Consider the following 17,400-nt stretch of genomic DNA (forward strand, 5'->3'; position numbering starts at 1 on the left):
GAAGGCTGCTAATAAGCTCATTATTATTCTTTGGCTGTTGTTTTAGAACAGACCTGCTAGGAAATGCACTTCTGAGCAGAGGTAGCAAATACCTTTAATCCATGGATCTGTGGCTGTTTTTAATCGTTGACCTTTGAAAGAGGTTTTCTACCTTGCTGAAAAAGGTAGCTGAACATACAGACTAGCTGGTTCACACTAACCCCAGAAGCTAAAGAGAATTCACTGTGGACTTTAAAGGAATTTAATGATAAGCTGTTCCTTCTTAATTTGATTTTCACTGGGATTCTGTATTTATGGGAGGAACTGTTGCTGCAGTTACAGAACTATTTCATTAGACTGGAAACAGGAAGGGTGACATGAAGAATTGAAAAACGTGAATAGGATTATTAAAAATGTCATACAGAGACCGAAGATGGCAGCTTAGGAGGATGCTGGGCTCACCACGCATCCTGCTGATCACTTACATTCCACCTACACCTGCCTAATTAACCCAGAAAACCACCAGAAACTAGCAGAACATAGTCTACGGAGCCAAGCACAGACGAGAGGCCCACGGAAGAGGGTAGGAAGGGTGGAGAGGAGGTGCGCGCTCCACGGACTGGCGGGAGGGAGCCAGGGCAGAGGGGCAGCCCGCCGGCCAAGCAGAGACCCCGAGTCTGGCTCGCAAAAGCGGAGGGGCCGGACAGAGTGTGTTCCCACAGCAAGCGGGACTTAGCATCTAGGAGGTCATAAGTTAACAGCTCTGCTCAGAAAGTGGGAAGGCTGGAGGACAAAGGCAGGGAGAGTTGCTGAGCCCCCGGACGACAGAGCTCAGTTTGGCGGGGAACAAAGGCACTCGCCAGCACCATCTCCCTCGCCCATCCCCCAGCCAAAATCCCAAAGGGAACCAGTTCCTGCCAGGGATCTTGCTTGCTCCACACAAACACCCAACGCTGTGCTTCTGCGGAGTCAACCCTCTGGCAGTGGGTCTGACTCCCTCCCGCTGCCACAGGGCCCCTCCTGAAGTGGATCACCTAAGGAGAAGCGAGCTAAGCCTGCCCCTCCTGCCCCCGTGCACCTTGCCTACCCACCCCAGCTAATACGCCGGATCCCCAGCTACACAAGCCTGGCAGTGTGCAAGTAGCCCAGACGGGCCACACCACCCCACAGTGAATCCCGCCCCTCGGAGAGGGGAAGAGAAGGCACACACCAGTCTGACTGTGGCCCCAGCGGTGGGCCAGGGGCAGACGTCAGGTCTGACTGCGACTCTGCCCACCAGCTCCAGTTATACACCACAGCACAGGGGAAGGGCCCTGCAGGTCTGCACCACTCCAGGGACTATCCAAAATGACCAAACGGAAGAATTCCCCTCAGAAGAATCTCCAAGAAATAACAACAGCAAATGAACTGATCAAAAAGGATTTAAATAATGTAACAGAAAGTGAATTTACAATAATAGTCATAAAATTAATCGCTGGGCTTGAAAACAGTATACAGGACAGCACAGAATCTCTTGCTACAGAGATCAACGGACTAAGGAACAGTCAGGAGGAGCTGAAAAACGCTTTAAACGAAATGCAAAACAAAATGGAAACAACGACGGCTCGGATTGAAGAGGCAGAGGAGAGAATAGGTGAACTAGAAGATAAAGTTATGGAAAAAGAGGAAGCTGAGAAAAAGAGAGATAAAAAAATCCAGGAGCATGAGGGGAAAATTAGAGAACTAAGTGATACACTAAAAAGAAATAATATACGCATAATTGGTATCCCAGAGGAGGAAGAGAGAGGGAAAGGTGCTGAAGGTGTACTTGAAGAAATAATAGCTGAGAACTTCCCTGAACTGGGGAAGGAAAAAGGCATTGAAATCCAAGAGGCACAGAGAACTCCCTTCAGACGTAACTTGAATCGATCTTCTGCATGACATACCATAGTCAAAATGGCAAAATACAAGGATAAAGAGAAAATTCTGAAAGCAGCAAGGGATAAACGTGCCTTAACTTATAAAGGGAGACCTATAAGACTCATGACTGATCTCTCTTTTGAAACTTGGCAGGCCAGAAAGGATTGGCACGATATCTTCAGTGTGCTAAACAGAAAAAATATGCAGCCGATAATCCTTTTTCCAGCAAGTCTGTCATTTAGAATAGAAGGAGAGGGGCGCCTGGGTGGCGCAGTCGGTTAAGCGTCCGACTTCAGCCAGGTCACGATCTCGCGGTCCGTGAGTTCGAGCCCCGCGTCGGGCTCTGGGCTGATGGCTCGGAGCCTGGAGCCTGTTTCTGATTCTGTGTCTCCCTCTCTCTGTGCCCCTCCCCCGTTCATGCTCTGTCTCTCTCTGTCCCAAAAATAAATAAAAAAAAAAAAAACGTTGAAAAAAAAAAAATTTAGAATAGAAGGAGAGATAAAGGTCTTCCCAAACAAACAAAAACTGAAGGAATTTGTCACCACTAAACCAGCCCTACAAGAGATCCTAAGGGGGATCCTGTGAGACAAAGTACCAGAGACATCACTACAAGCATAAAACATACAGACATCACAATGACTCTAAACCCGTATCTTTCTATAATAACACTGAATGTAAATGGATTAAATGCGCCAACCAAAAGACATAGGGTATCAGAATGGATAAAAAAAACAAGACCCATCTATTTGCTGTCTACAAGACACTCATTTTAGATCTGAGGACACCTTTAGATTGAGAGTGAGGGGATGGAGAACTATTTATCATGCTACTGGAAGCCAAAAGAAAGCTGGAGTAGCCATACTTATATCAGACAAACTAGACTTTAAATTAAAGGCTGTAACAAGTGATGAAGAGGGGCATTATATAATAATTACAGGGTCTATCCATCAGGAAGAGCTAACAATTATAAATGTCTATGCGCCGAATACCGGAGCCCCCAAATATATAAAACAATTACTCACAAACATAAGCAACCTTATTGATAAGAATGTGGTAATTGCAGGGGACTTTAACACTCCACTTACAGAAATGGATAGATCATCTAGACACACGGTCAATAAAGAAACAAGGGCCCTGAATGACACATTGGACCAGATGGACTTGACAGATATATTTAGAACTCTGCATCCCAAAGCAAAAGAATATACTTTCTTCTCGAGTGCACATGGAACATTCTCCAAGATAGATCATATACTGGGTCACAAAACAGCCCTTCATAAGTTTACAAGAATTGAAATTATACCATGCATACTTTCAGACCACAATGCTATGAAGCTTGAAATCAACCACAGGAAAAAGTCTGGAAAACCTCCAAAAGCGTGGAGGTTAAAGAACACCCTACTAACGAATGAGTGGGTCAACCAGGCAATTAGAGAAGAAATTTAAAAATATATGGAAACAAACGAAAATGAAAATACAACAATCCAAACGCTTTGGGACGCAGCGAAGGCAGTCCTGAGAGGAAAGTACATTGCAATCTAGGCCTATCTCAAGAAACAAGAAAAATCCCAAATACAAAATCTAACAGCACACCTAAAGGAAATAGAAGCAGAACAGCAAAGGCAGCCTAAACCCAGCAGAAGAAGAGAAATAATAAAGATCAGAGCAGAAATAAACAATATAGAATCTAAAAAAACTGGAGAGCAGATCAACGAAACCAAGAGTTGGTTTTTTGAAAAAATACACAAAATTGACAAACCTCTAGCCAGGCTTCTCAAAAAGAAAAGGGAGATGACCCAAATAGATAAAATCATGAATGAAAATGGAATGATTACAACCAATCCCTCAGAGATACAAACAATTATCAGGGAATACTATGAAAAATTATATGCCAACAAATTGGACAACCTGGAAGAAATGGACAAATTCCTAAACACCCTCACACTCTTCCAAAACTGAATCAGGAGGAAATAGAAAGCTTGAACAGACCCATAACCAGCGAAGAAATTGAATCGGTTATCAAAAATTTCCCAACAAATAAGAGTCCAGGACCAGATGGCTTCCCAGGGGAGTTCTACCAGACGTTTAAAGCAGAGATAATACCTATCCTTCTCAAGCTATTCCAAAAATAGAAAGGGAAGGAAAACTTCCAGACTCATTCTAGGAAGCCAGTATTACTTTGATTCCTAAACCAGACAGAGACCCAGTACAAAAAGAGAACTACAGGCCAATATCCCTGATGAATATGGATGCAAAAATTCTCAATAAGATACTAGCAAATCGAATTCAACAGCATATAAAAAGAATTATTCACCATGATCAAGTGGGATTCATTCCTGGGATGCAGGGCTGGTTCAACATTCGCAAATCAATCAACGCGATACATCACATTAATAAAAGAAAAGAGAAGAACCATATGATCCTGTCAATTGATGCAGAAAAGGCCTTTGACAAAACCCTTTCTTAATAAAAACCCTTGAGAAAGTCAGGATAGAAGGAACATACTTAACCATCATAAAAGCCATTTATGAAAACCCCACAGCTAACATCATCCTCAATGGGGAAAAACTGAGAGCTTTTTCCCTGAGATCAGGAACACGACAGGGATGCCCACTCTCACCTCTGTTGTTCAACATAGTGTTGGAAGTTCTAGCATCAGCAATCAGACAACAAAAGGAAATCAAAGGCATCCAAATTGGCAAAGATGTAGTCAAGCTTTCGCTTTTTGCAGATGACATGATATTATACGTGGAAAATCCGATAGACTCCACCAAAAGTCTGCTAGAACTGATACATGAATTCAGCAAAGTTGCAGGATACAAAATTAATGTACAGAAATCAGTTGCATTCTTATACGCTAACAATGAAGCAACAGAGAGACAAATAAAGAAACTGATCCCATTCACAATTGCACCAAGAAGCATAAAATACCTAGGAATAAATCTAACCAAAGATGTAAAAGATCTGTATGCTGAAAACTATAGAAAGCTTATGAAGGTAATTGAAGAAGATATAAAGAAATGGAAAGACATTCCCTGCTCATGGATTGGAAGAATAAATATTGTCAAAATGTCAATACTACCCAAAGCTATCTACACATTCAATGCAATCCCAATCAAAATTGCACCAGCATTCTTCTCCAAGCTAGAACAAGCAATTCTAAAATTCATATGGAACCACAAAAGGCCCCGAATAGCCAAAGTAATTTTGAAGAAGAAGACCAAAGCAGGAGGCATCACAATCCCAGACTTTAGCCTCTACTACAAAGCTGTCATCATCAAGACAGCATGGTATTGGCACAAAAACAGACACAGAGACCAATGGAATAGAATAGAAACCCCAGCACTAGACCCACAAACGTATGGCCAACTAATCTTTGACAAAGCAGGAAAGAACATCCAATGGAAAAAAGACAGTCTCTTTAACAAATGGTGCTGGGAGACCTGGACAGCAACATGCAGAAGGTTGAAACTAGACCACTTTCTCACACCATTCACAAAAGTAAACTCAAAATGGATAAAGGACTTGAATGTGAGACAGGAAACCATCAAAACGTTAGAGGAGAAAGCAGGAAAAGACCTCTCTGACCTCAGCCGTAGCAATCTCTTACTCGACACATCCCCAAAGGCAAGGGAATTAAAAGCAAAAGTGAATTACTGGGACCTTATGAAGATAAAAAGCTTCTGCACAGCAAAGGAAACAACCAACAAAACTAAAAGGCAACCAATGGAATGGGAAAAGATATTTGCAAATGACATATCGGACAAAGGGCTAATATCCAAAATCTATGAAGAGCTCACCAAACTCCACACCCGAAAAACAAATAACCCAGTGAAGAAATGGGCAGAAAACATGAATAGACACTTCTCTAAAGAAGACATCCGGATGGCCAATAGGCACATGAAAAGATGCTCAACGTCACTCCTCATCAGGGAAATACAAATCAAAACCACACTCAGATATCACCTCACACCAGTCAGAGTGGCCAAAATGAACAAATCAGGAGACTATAGATGCTGGAGAGATGTGGAGAAACGGGAACCCTCTTGCAATGTTGGTGGTAATGCAAACTGGTGCAGCCACTCTGGAAAACAGTGTGGAGGTTCCTTAGAAAAGTAAAAATAGACCTACCCTATGACCCAGCAATAGCACTGCTAGGAATTTACCCAAGGGATACAGGAGTACTGATGCATAGGGGCACTTGTACCCCAATGTTTATAGCAGCACTCTCAACAATAGCCAAATTGTGGAAAGAGCCTAAATGTCCCATCAACTGATGAATGGATCAAGAAATTGTGGTTTATATACACAATGGAGTACTACATGGCAATGAGAAAGAACGAAATATGGCCCTTTGTAGCAACGTGGATGGAACTGGAGAGTGTGATGCGAAGTGAAATAAGCCATACAGAGAAAGACAGATACCATATGTTTTCACTGTTATGTGGATCCTGAGAAACTTAACAGAAACCCATGGGGGAGGGGAAGGGAAAAAAAAAAAGAGGTTAGAGTGGGAGAGAGCCAAAGCATAAGAGACTCTTAAAAACTGAGAACAAACTGAGGGTTGATGGGGGGGTGGGAGGGAGGGGAGGGTGGGTGATGGGTATTGAGGAGGGCACCTTGGTGCTGTATGGAAACCAATTTGACAATAAATTTCATATGTTGAAAAAAAAATAAAATAAAATAAAGGTTTAGTAGAATTCACCTGTGGAAAAAAAAATAAAAAAATAAAAATGTTATACAGGTCAAATAGAATTTCAGTGGGCTTAATCATTTTTGTAAAATTACCTCTATGATTATGCAAAAGTAATATGTCCCTAACCAAATCCAGAAAAATGAACATTCTTGAATAATTTCCAAAGCTACCTCTAAAGTTCAATTATTTATAATCAAATTGTGGTAAGTGGAATCCATGGCTAGGAGTTAGGATCAGACTACAAGAACTTGTAAATAAATGGGACCTCCTAGCTCATTCAAGTTTGTTTTAAGATATAATCACAAATAAAATCTGGTACATATACTATGCATTAATCCAGGACTCATTAAAATCCCCTAAAATTAACTTTTTAAGTATGAAGAACAATTGCCCATTTCAGATTAGTGGGAAACATATTTGGTGTGATAATGCCAAAAATGCTATCGTTAAGTTTCTGCCTGTTTTGCTGTTTTGTTCCTTGGGGAGGGAACAGTATCATGAATGGATGATATCCTTCATATTTCAACTCAAATGCCATGTCTTCAGGATAGCCTTTTTTAATTCCCTAGACTAGGTTAGATCCCTCCATTATATATTCTCATAGAAACTGTATTCTTCCTTCACAGCACTTACCACTAGGTGAGATAACCTATTTAGTTGTATCACTAGTCAATTCTTTTCTAGCGTTCTCACTAGACTGTCAGCCCCTTGAGAGCAAGGATCATGTCTAGAGTCTGGTTCACCACTTTATCTCCAGTGACTTTCACATAGGTGCTCAGTAAAAATTGATTGAATGAATCTGGAACAAAAATTGTTGCAATTACTTTGAAACCATCCTCTTCCCTTCTCTTGCCTTGTAACTATAAGCACCAACTTTCATAGATGTGGTTCCATAGACAAAATGGAAGGTGGTTAAGATTTTCTGGGTCCACTCTTCGACACCCATGTCACTAGGATAAAGTGTGATGGGAAGGAGTTATTAAAAAAAATATGTGGGGGCACTTGGGTAGCTCAGTCGGTTAAGTGTCCAACTTTGGCTCAGGTCACAACCTCTCAGTTTGTGAGTTTGAGCCCTGGGTGGAGCTCTGTGCTGACAGAGCCTGGAGCCTGTTTCAGATTCTTTGTCTCCCTCTCTCTCTACCCCTCTCCCACTCACGTTCTGTCTCTCTTTCTCTTTCAAAAATAAACATAAATTTTTTTTTAATTTTAAAAATGAAAAATTTTAAATAATTTAAAAAAAGAAAAAAATGTGATTTTATGGGGCACCTGGGTGGCTTAGTCAGTTAAACATTTGACTATTGGTTTTGGCTCAGGTCATGATCTCATGGTTCATGGGTTTGAGCCCTGCATCAGGCGGCACAGCTGGCAGTGCGGAGCCTGCTTGGGATTCTCTTTCTCTTCCTCTCTCTCTGCCCCTCCCCCGCTCACACTGTTTCTGTCTCTCTCAAAATAAATAAATAAGCTTAAAAAAAGAAAATATGTGATTTTAGAAAAAAAGCAAATACATACATAATTAGAAATGTTTTGGTTCCATCCCATCTAACACTGTATTTTTCTTAATATAAAATATTAACTTTAGGAGATAAAAGTAATGCTAAAAATTAAAAGAGTGGGCCAACTCCACACCTTCACCAACATACTGGCCACATCTTTATCTCACTTCTAGCTTTCCTTGAATATTCTTCTAATTATAAGGGTCTGAGACACAAGGTACACAGACTGCTGAATGGTAAAACATAACATATTAACTGGTTAGTGCCCAAATTTCATTTTTTTTCGATGGATCAAAGGGATTTCCTATAAATAGAGTTATACAATTAGAATACCTTTAAAGAGAACTACAACCAAATGAACGTTTTCCATTTTTATAGTTCAGAACCCTTTAAAGCCCTCCTCCACAGAACCCCTCTTCCATTGTTACTTATGTTTCACACACTAGTTCAGGAAGCCACATGGAGAGTAATTAACCTCATCTGCTAAAAATGAAGAGAGAAGGAAGGAGTTGAGGAAACACTCATCTTTCACTAAGTGAAATGTGAAGTACAAACTCATTCTCAGCTACAAACCTTTTAAGGTAATTAAATGAATGGAGAGTGGCAACAGAAATCTCTATCACCAGCTTTAGCAGTCAGAAAAGGAAATTCCCTAATTTTGCAATTCTACTACAAAACCTCCTGAAGGTTATGTGTACCAACGCCTTCTAGTTATCTTTCATGGGGCTTGATTATACCCAGGCACGTTCATGGTTCGAATCTGCAAATCATCCCAACTCTAATATTTCTGATCTAAGAGTGAGTTCAGGTTAAAATAAGTTGGAGGAGGTCTCAGACCAGTGAAGGCCTTTTAGGTCTTTATTATTTGCTGTTCTCTGCCTGAACTCTCCTCCTTTACCCCCTGCTCCTTGACCTTGTTAATCTCTACTATTCTCCATAAACTGTAAGTTCTGTGACAGCAAGAATAGTGTCTACTTCATCACCAGTGCCCTGGCACATAACATATGCTCAATAAATATTTGTTGAATGAATAAAGGGAAACTAAAATACTTTAAAAAATTATTAAGCCTCAAATAGAGTTCATAAACTCAAGACAAGAGAAAAAGAATGAAGACATGTTTACCTGAGCATTCGGTGTAGTTTATGAGGTGTCATCCCACATCCATCATCAGTAAAGGTCAAACAAGATTTGTTCTTGACCTCCTCGACATCTATAAAGACCGTCCTGGCACATACATCTGGATCTACAGCATTATCTGCAAAAGGTAGAAATCTGTGATATTAGATCCCTTTTTCTAGTACTTCATCAAAATCTCTACTTCAGTGCCCCAAGACAAAGAAACTATCCTTTATTCCCCTCATGTGGATGTCCCCAAAGGTGGGCAGGGAGCTTTAATGGTAGTGTGCTTACTAAGTTACAGGAAACGAGAGACGTGGCTGCAGATGGGGTTATGAAGCTGATTTCTAGATTTCATATAATGATTGAGCTACAATCTGCCTTTCTCCTTTCACATTTCTGGGTCTGTGGGAAAAACAACTCCTATACACAAAGCATTTTGCTCCATTTCATCTTACTACTTCTTTCTTATCTTTTAGCCACTTTACTGCTCATGAACATGTATAGTAAAGGTTGGCTATGGAGAACAGCTGAGTGTGCAATATATACAAACAGATGCACGCTCTACACAGTACAGTGCATTTGTGAATGTTTTATTTTCTACTTTTTGACATCACGTCCTCTGTTAAACAACACAGATATTAACACCATCCCTGTTTACCACCTAAGGAGCACTGAAAGAGAAGTTCAAATTGAAACATTTAATTGCTGGACTAGATTCCAGTGAGGGTAACAAGCATGCTTAGAGAAGAGTGATTCTGCTTTAGCACTCTGTAATAGTCTTAAAGGTGAAGCTGACCAACCCTCATCAAATAGAGAACACAGAAGTTAAGCAGAAAAAAAATTATATGGAAAGTTTTGCGATTCCTCCCCAGTTAGGTCTTCATAATGGGCTAATCATTTAAGACTCAGGAGACAGCAGATATAGCTATATTCTAACATATGTACCATGTCTAAAACCGCAGGGGGTATCAATGTCTAGAGGCCACTTCTTTCTATTTTCAAATTTTGTAATGTTTATTTACTTAGAGAGAGAGCACGCAAGCGCACGGGGAGAGGAAGAGAGGGAGAGAGGGAGGGAGAGAGAGAGGGAGGGAGAGAGGGAGAGAGGGAGAGAGGGAGGGAGGGAGGGAGGGAGAGAGAGAGAGAGAGAGAGCGAGAATTCCAAGCAGGATCCACGCTGCCAGCGCAGAGCCTGATACAGGGCTTGAACTCACAGACCCTGAGATGATGACCTGAGCCAAAATCAAGAGTCAGATACTTAAATGACTGAGCCAGCCAGGTGCCCATAGAAACCACTTCTTTCTGCCACAGGCACCAGTTCACATAACTGGTGGTCACTGACACATGTACTGTAGAACTAGTCTCATTAGGGCTCACTGGCCCGAGAGGGAGGGCAGTGTGTACAATCTGTTGGATGGGCTCCCTAAGCACTCCTGTCCCTACTAGCTCTTTAATCAAGACAGAGACTAACCCTTCCAGCCCCCTTCCCTCTCCCTGGCATCCTTACTGATACCACATGGCTAGGCTGAGAGAGCCAGGTGGGGTCCTGGCTGTATACCTGTCCCACTACCACCGTTCAAATCATGGCATTTCTCCACTGGGAACATCTAAGCAAGAGAAATATTACTCATATTCAAAATATCAATTTTTATAATATAATTAACAGTTTAAGCTACACTTAGATGTGTGTCATGGCCATCAAATAAAACAAGACACAGATTAATTTCAAGGGTCATAATGGCACTGCCTGTGCCATTGATAGAAGTCATTAACTGTAACCAGCAAAAGTCTTAACAGCTGTTAAGTCATCACCAATAGCCCCAGAAGGGAGTTATGAGGTCTGATAGTCAATCTTTAAGGACTAGGTAGGGCCAAAGCCTTGTGTCATGTGGTAAATCAAGTGGGCCAACTTTTGGCAGAATTGGAAGTTTGATGTGCAATAGAGGCTTTATCATAAATACAGTCTTTTACTTTGTGTAAGAGGCAACAGTTTTTTTCTTTAAATGACAAAAGGATTCAGCATTGTGAAGCTGCTCACATTGTTTCAAGAAACTACTTGGCAAGCAGGCCCTGAATTGTTCTGGGACTTATCAGTCACTCTTGCTGGCAGGAAGCCAGGATCACTGAGATGGATACCTTTACCTTGTCAACCAACTGAGCATCATTTCTATTTTGCAAACTTTGAACACAGGAGGAAGTTTTCCTAACACTTTATGAACATTCACAGTTCAAACTGGTCACACGTATCAATTCCAAGTTTATATAACAGCACATTCAATGAATCAACACGGGCTTCTCACAAAATCACTTTGACTTCTTTGCTGTTTCCTGCACATTTTGCCCAAACTTTATTAGATGCTTTTTTTTTTTTTACAGGGACATACCAAAGAGTTTTAACACAGGCACTTCAGAGGTTACAAGGTAGCTGCCAGGAGCAGCTAGATATCTTATCTCCTTGGCTAGAGGCTGCTGGAGTCCGGGGAGGAAGGGGCACACAGGAGGCCAGGGTCAGCTCCAGCAGCAGGGAACAAGACAACAGCAGGCAGCAGTTAGCACAGCTTACCCTTATTTTCAGTTTGAAGTGGCCTTTCCCTTGGTCTCAACAAATGACATTATAATAGTGAGCCTCAGCAAATGACCTTATAAGAATATGGCACCAATCTGGTGGCTGGTTTCAATCCAACCTCTTGCTATCTCACCTTCCAAAAATTTATCAACACGTTGCACAGGCTATCCCAGCCCACCCGGCCAACGCACAGGTAGGACAGTGAGAGAACCCCTGCTCCCCTCCCCCTGCCCACCACTCAGGCAAGAGAGGCAGTACCAGACCCTGGGATGTCTTAACCCCCAACATGGCCCAGACAAGCTTGCGTGCTACCAGATCCCAAGGAGTCTTGTCTCTCCTCACCTGGCCCCATGCTACCCTGAGTGGGAGGGAAACCCTATCTCTACCTCTCCTTGCCCCCACTGAGGCAAGGGCATGAGAAACCAGATCCCAGGGAAATCTATCTTATCCCTTAACCTGGTCCACCCAACCCCTGGTCTTCTAAAAGAAAGCATTCTATCTAAATGAAGCCTCGTATCTCATCAGAGCCTGGGAGGCAATGGGAAACTGTCCCATGATAATCTCTCTGGGACAGATAAGATGGAAAGTGGGAGAGGACTTTAGGGCTGCACTTCACAAGCCTCCCATCCTCTCCTGTTCCAGGAGGACAACCTATGTGGATTCTTGCAAAGTCGCCAGGGCCAAGCTGCTGCCCTACAGACATCCTGCATGTATCTAAAAGCATTCTTGTCTAAAATTAAGGTCATTACCTACCAACACAAGCCTATTCTTCCTCTGTTCCATACACAGTAAAACCCTGGATTGCAAGTAACTTGTTCTGCAAGTGTTCACAAGACAAGCAAACATTTCTAATCAATTTTAACTTGATAAATGAGCGATGTCTTGCAATACGAGTAGTACGTGCAGCCAATCGTCACGTGATCACAACCGAACCAATGGTTCTTGAAATTCACTTTGATATACGAGTGCTTTGGATTATAAGCATGTTCCGGGAATGAATTATGCTCACAAACCAAGGTTTTACTGTGTGTGTGTGTGTGTGTGTGTGTGTGTACACACACACACACACACACACACACACACACCCATACACATATATAGCGCCAGCATCCAAAAGACCTCAAGTGTGAAATTCAAAAATCCTGGTTTGTCTCTCACTCTCTTACCCCATGCATCTCTAAGCTCTCCCCCATCTTCCTATTTATGGTCCCACTGTCAGTTTCTTAGTTTACAGAGTGTATTCCCTCTCATCTGGATTATCACGTTAACCTCCTAACTAGTCTCTCAAGGCCATGACTCTCTTCTCCAATCCATCTTTCACCTGGCTGTAAGATTAACTTTCCTGCAGCACAGCTCTGTTCATGACTTCCCCCTGCTCAGAAAACTTCAGACTAAAAGGCCCAATACCTGGGCCTCCCAATCACATCCTGGTCCTAGTCTGCCTTTTCTAACCTTATTATCCACTTGGTACTTGGAGCAAAAAGACCTGGGCTTGAGTCCTGGATCTGCCACTTACTAGACCTACAACCTTGGAAAAGTCCATTAAATTCTGAGCCTCTGTATCTTTATCTGCAGGATGAGGATAATAAGGATGGTAATGACAGTACTAATATTAATTGTAATAAGGCCGTTGACTTCAGAGAGTAAAGTTACAAATGTATTTGTGAAGGCTCTTTATCAGCTCTCTAACGACAGACAGTTTTGACTACTTGTAAACTCCCTGCTCTAATTAAACTCAACTACTCAATATTCTTCATGCCTTTGTTCACACAGTTGTTCCTTTTGCCTGGAATGCCCTCCCCTCCCCACATCCATATGCACATGTCCCGATCCTTCAAATCTCAGCTCAAATGTCACCTCCTCTACAAAGCCTTTCCTAACCCTCCTCTTCCTGGTGAGCTGGAAGCCATCCCTCCTTCCTCTGAACTCCCACAGCATTCGAGATGTGGATCTTTGCTGATGCACCCCTTTCTGTTTTGCTGTTATACAAAGCATAAACCTCCTGGACATGTTTTATCTCCCCCTACTAGAAAAGGGAGTCTGTGCTGTGCTCATTTTTGTGCCTACCACAGTGGCCTTGCCCACAGTGTGTGCTCAATAAATATTCACCAGATGAATGATTCACTAGAAAATTAATACATAAGTGGAGAAGAAAACCCTATTGAAGGAACACCTAAAATGAAAGCTTTGGGCTACCAGTCAACGTTTTGCTCTCCTCTTTTTACTATTAGCAATATTACCACAAAGAGTTGTGATTTGGTGTTTAAAATCTAGGTTTTCAGGGCACCTGGGTGGCTCAGTTGGTTGAGCATCCGACTTCAGCTCAGGTCATGATCTCACGGTCTGTGAATTCGAGCTCCGCATGGGGCTCTGTGCCAACAGCTCAGAGCCTGGAGCCTGCTTCAGATTCTGTGTCTCCCTTGCTCTCTGCCCTTCCCCCACTCGCAGTCTCTCTCTCTCTCTCTCTCTCTCAAAAATAAATTTAAAAAAATTAAAAAAAAATAAAATAAAATCTGGGTTTCCATATGCATGTGTGCAGGCATGTGTCTATGTACAGAATGCGCATACACATTTGCGCTCATAGGAGACATCTTAGGCCAGGCTCAGGTTAATTGAATATTTAGGAGAAAAAAAATATGGTATATTCAAAATTACAAACAGAACCCACTCCTTAAGTCACCTGTAAAGTTCGGGACACAGTACAGCATAGGTATGTATGGTTTTGCACAGTCCCACTGTGAGAGAATAACACATCTCTGTCTCCCATTTTCCCCTAAGTAAATTGCTCCTTTTCCCTCTTTTTTTTGTACGTTACATGCACAGAGATCTCATTCCACTGTACAGAGCTTCGCTCAAAGCATGGTGCAAAACCTTAAAGATACCTGTTCTCTAGGATTCAGAATGTGTCAATGTCACTTTTTTCCCCCTGTACCTTCAAAAGAACAGTCATACATAATGTAAGCATTCTTGTTATGGCCAAACTAATCCTCACAGTTCTCTGTCACCTTTTCAAATAACTCTCCTGACCCTCCTGCTGCCCGCTGACTTCTTGGCTCAAGACAATTCACACTGCATGGTCATAGCAATTGCTTTAAGTAGGGGCTGGGGTTCATCTAGCAAGCTTTGAAACCACTTTCAAGATTTTGTACCGTGCTACCTTGTCCCATAAACGTCTCTCCCTTCTTTCAATTTCTGAAATATTTACAATGTGCTCTGTGTGCTGCATTTGGTCTGGGAATGCCTTTCTTCTTTGCTTTCCACACAGTATTTAGCACACTACTGCAAAAGCTGATGTACTTGGCTTCAAGGGATCAACTGAAAACGCTTTAAAAGCAAACATCGGTGGAGTGAGAGGTTAAGTGCTCAGTATTCATTCCAGCGGTGTGAGGGCGCTCGTGGACCACGGACCCAGCCCTCCGCAGTCGCAGGGAGCCAAATGCACTCGTGTCATCTCTTAAGGGATGTCCCATCATTCCCAGATTCCCTGGTCCCAAAAGTTGAAGAACTCCGTCTTCCAGACCTTTCCTCAGGACCCTACCGGGTCCTCCGCAATGCCCCTCTGCTATCTTGACGCCCTCCGTCTGTCGCCAGTGCCTGCGGAGCCCAGCTGCCCAGGGCCCTGTATTTTTATGCATCACGTTTTGATTATTAACTAAGCTATCCTAAAGTGCCCGGAACATCACGAACCAGAAAGAAAACGCACAAGGGAGTCCTAACTCTTCCGGCACACCTTGTTTCCTGAGCTTTATTCGCTGGACCTCGCCCCCTACCCCCACGCCTGGCGAGAGAGCCGTCCCCCTCCGGCTGCGGGGTCGGGGCCGGTCCCGACGCCCCCACCCCAGCCCCGGCCCGCCCCGCGCGGCTCCGCGCATACCTCTCGCGACCGCGGCACCACGTTGGCACCGCTGCTTCGGGCTATCGCGGCCAGGCCCGCCCTCGCCACTCACCTAGCAGCTCCGCGATGGCACTGAAGGGTCGCGTGTGGCTGCTGGAGTTGCTCTGTAGATAGCGGGGGCTCATCTGGGGGCGAGAGAAGGTCCCGTCCCGCGTGAGGCCTCGGCCCGCCGGGCCCTCCCCGCGCGCCCCCCGCAGCCCCTCGGGCCCCCGACCTACCGTGCTCAGGCGGATCCCAAAGGCCTGCGGGCCGCCCCCCGGCCGGGCCAGCGCGCTGCCCGGCGCGCCAGGGCCCGCGGGGGCCCCTCGGTACAGGAGCATTTTTTTGGCCGCCACGATACTCGCTTGCTGCCGCCGGACTCCTCGCCCGGCAGTCCCGGACTGGCCCTCACTCACTCTCCCTCGCAGCTGGCGGCGGCCGTCTGGGGCTGGCCCTCCCTCGCTCCCACCCGCAGCTGGCGGGGGCGGGGCGCGCTCCAGCCACCTGTCCCGGGCGGGAGGGGTGAGGCTGTCGGAGCAGAGCGGCGGCCCCGCCCTGTCAGCACCTCTCCCGACCCACCGACTGCCCGCCGGGGCGGCCTCAGGGCCGTACAGAAATATGGCGACCTCCTGACAGCCGCTCCTTGATCCCCGCCCCTAATTAATTCTTGGCGTTTGCCATAGGCCAGGCCGCCGAGCGGGAAAGCGCGGGGGTGGGGGGGTGCGCGGGGAGGGGCGGGAATGAGGCAAGGGAAGGGAGAGGATGTAGGGATTTCTGGAACAGAGTCCCAGTTAGGCTGCATGACTAACGGGCAGGATAAGACAAGTCTTTCAAGTTCTAAAGACTGCAGTTTTGCTATCTGGGAAGATAGCAGGCTCGCGTGGTGGGAAAGCATTCTGACTCCTCTGGCTCCAGTGCCTCCAGAAGCACCCAGAAATTTCTGGAACGCAATTGGCAAATCATCTTCAAAGCTTTTCAAGTGTGTGTGTGTGGGGGGGGGGGCGGCTGTTTATAAAAGAGAAAAAAATGGGATGCACTTAAATGCTCCAAAATACGGTATTGGTTAATTTATGGGGTGCCCATGAAATGGAATACTATGCAGATCTTAAAGGCCATGTTTGTAGATGAATATTTATAGATGTGCAAAATATTAATGAAGGAATTAAAGAAACAAGAAGTTACAACATATTGTGTAATGTGATATCTTTTTATTGGAAAAACAAGGATGTATACGCATATATATATATTCATACATACATAATACATATGCATGCATATACACACACAGTGAATAACACTTGAAATGATGTATTCCATGATATCTCCAGGTCTGGAACTCTAAATTTGTTTCTTATTTTTCTTATTTGTATTTTCTAATTTTTGTGCTACCACACATACACTATTTGATAATAGAAAAAAATTTTAATATTTATTTTTGAGAGACAGAGCATGAACGGGAGAGGGTGTGTGACACAGAATCCAAAGCAGGCTCCAGGCTCTGAGCTCTCAGCACAGAGCCCTATGTAGATCTCGAACCCACAAACTGTGAGATCATGACCTGAACTGAAGTTGGATGCTTAACTGCCTGAGCCACCCAGGCACCCCAAGATATTTTTAATTAAAAAAAAAACTATAACATTCCCTGATATGGATGAACTATAATTTATTTGACCATTCCTCTATGAAAACTCTGGTTGTTTTCAATTTTTTTTTTGACTACACAAAAAATGCTGCCTCAGACATCCTCATGTATAGATCATTAATTTCTGGTAC

At 43.6% G+C, this 17,400-nt stretch overlaps 1 protein-coding gene across 2 annotated transcripts in view; it reads right to left on the reverse strand.

The window, feature by feature from the left end:
- The window catches only part of MORC4 (MORC family CW-type zinc finger 4), a 58,846-nt gene extending 42,588 nt beyond the window's left edge, over positions 1-16,258 (reverse strand). The window contains exons 1-3 of one of the 2 annotated variants that reach the window (XM_058712473.1): positions 15,867-16,258; positions 15,701-15,773; positions 9,191-9,323 (exon numbers count right to left, since the gene is read on the reverse strand). In XM_058712473.1, coding sequence (XP_058568456.1) covers positions 9,191-9,323; positions 15,701-15,773; positions 15,867-15,968 — 308 coding nt within the window. In that variant the 5' untranslated portion in view covers positions 15,969-16,258. The remainder of the gene's footprint in view (positions 1-9,190; positions 9,324-15,700; positions 15,774-15,866) is intronic. The other variant, XM_058712472.1, reaches the window with a different exon arrangement.
- Positions 16,259-17,400: the final 1,142 nt, after the last annotated feature.

Source organism: Neofelis nebulosa, chromosome X (assembly GCF_028018385.1).
Source record: "Neofelis nebulosa isolate mNeoNeb1 chromosome X, mNeoNeb1.pri, whole genome shotgun sequence".
NCBI lineage: Eukaryota > Metazoa > Chordata > Mammalia > Carnivora > Felidae > Neofelis > Neofelis nebulosa.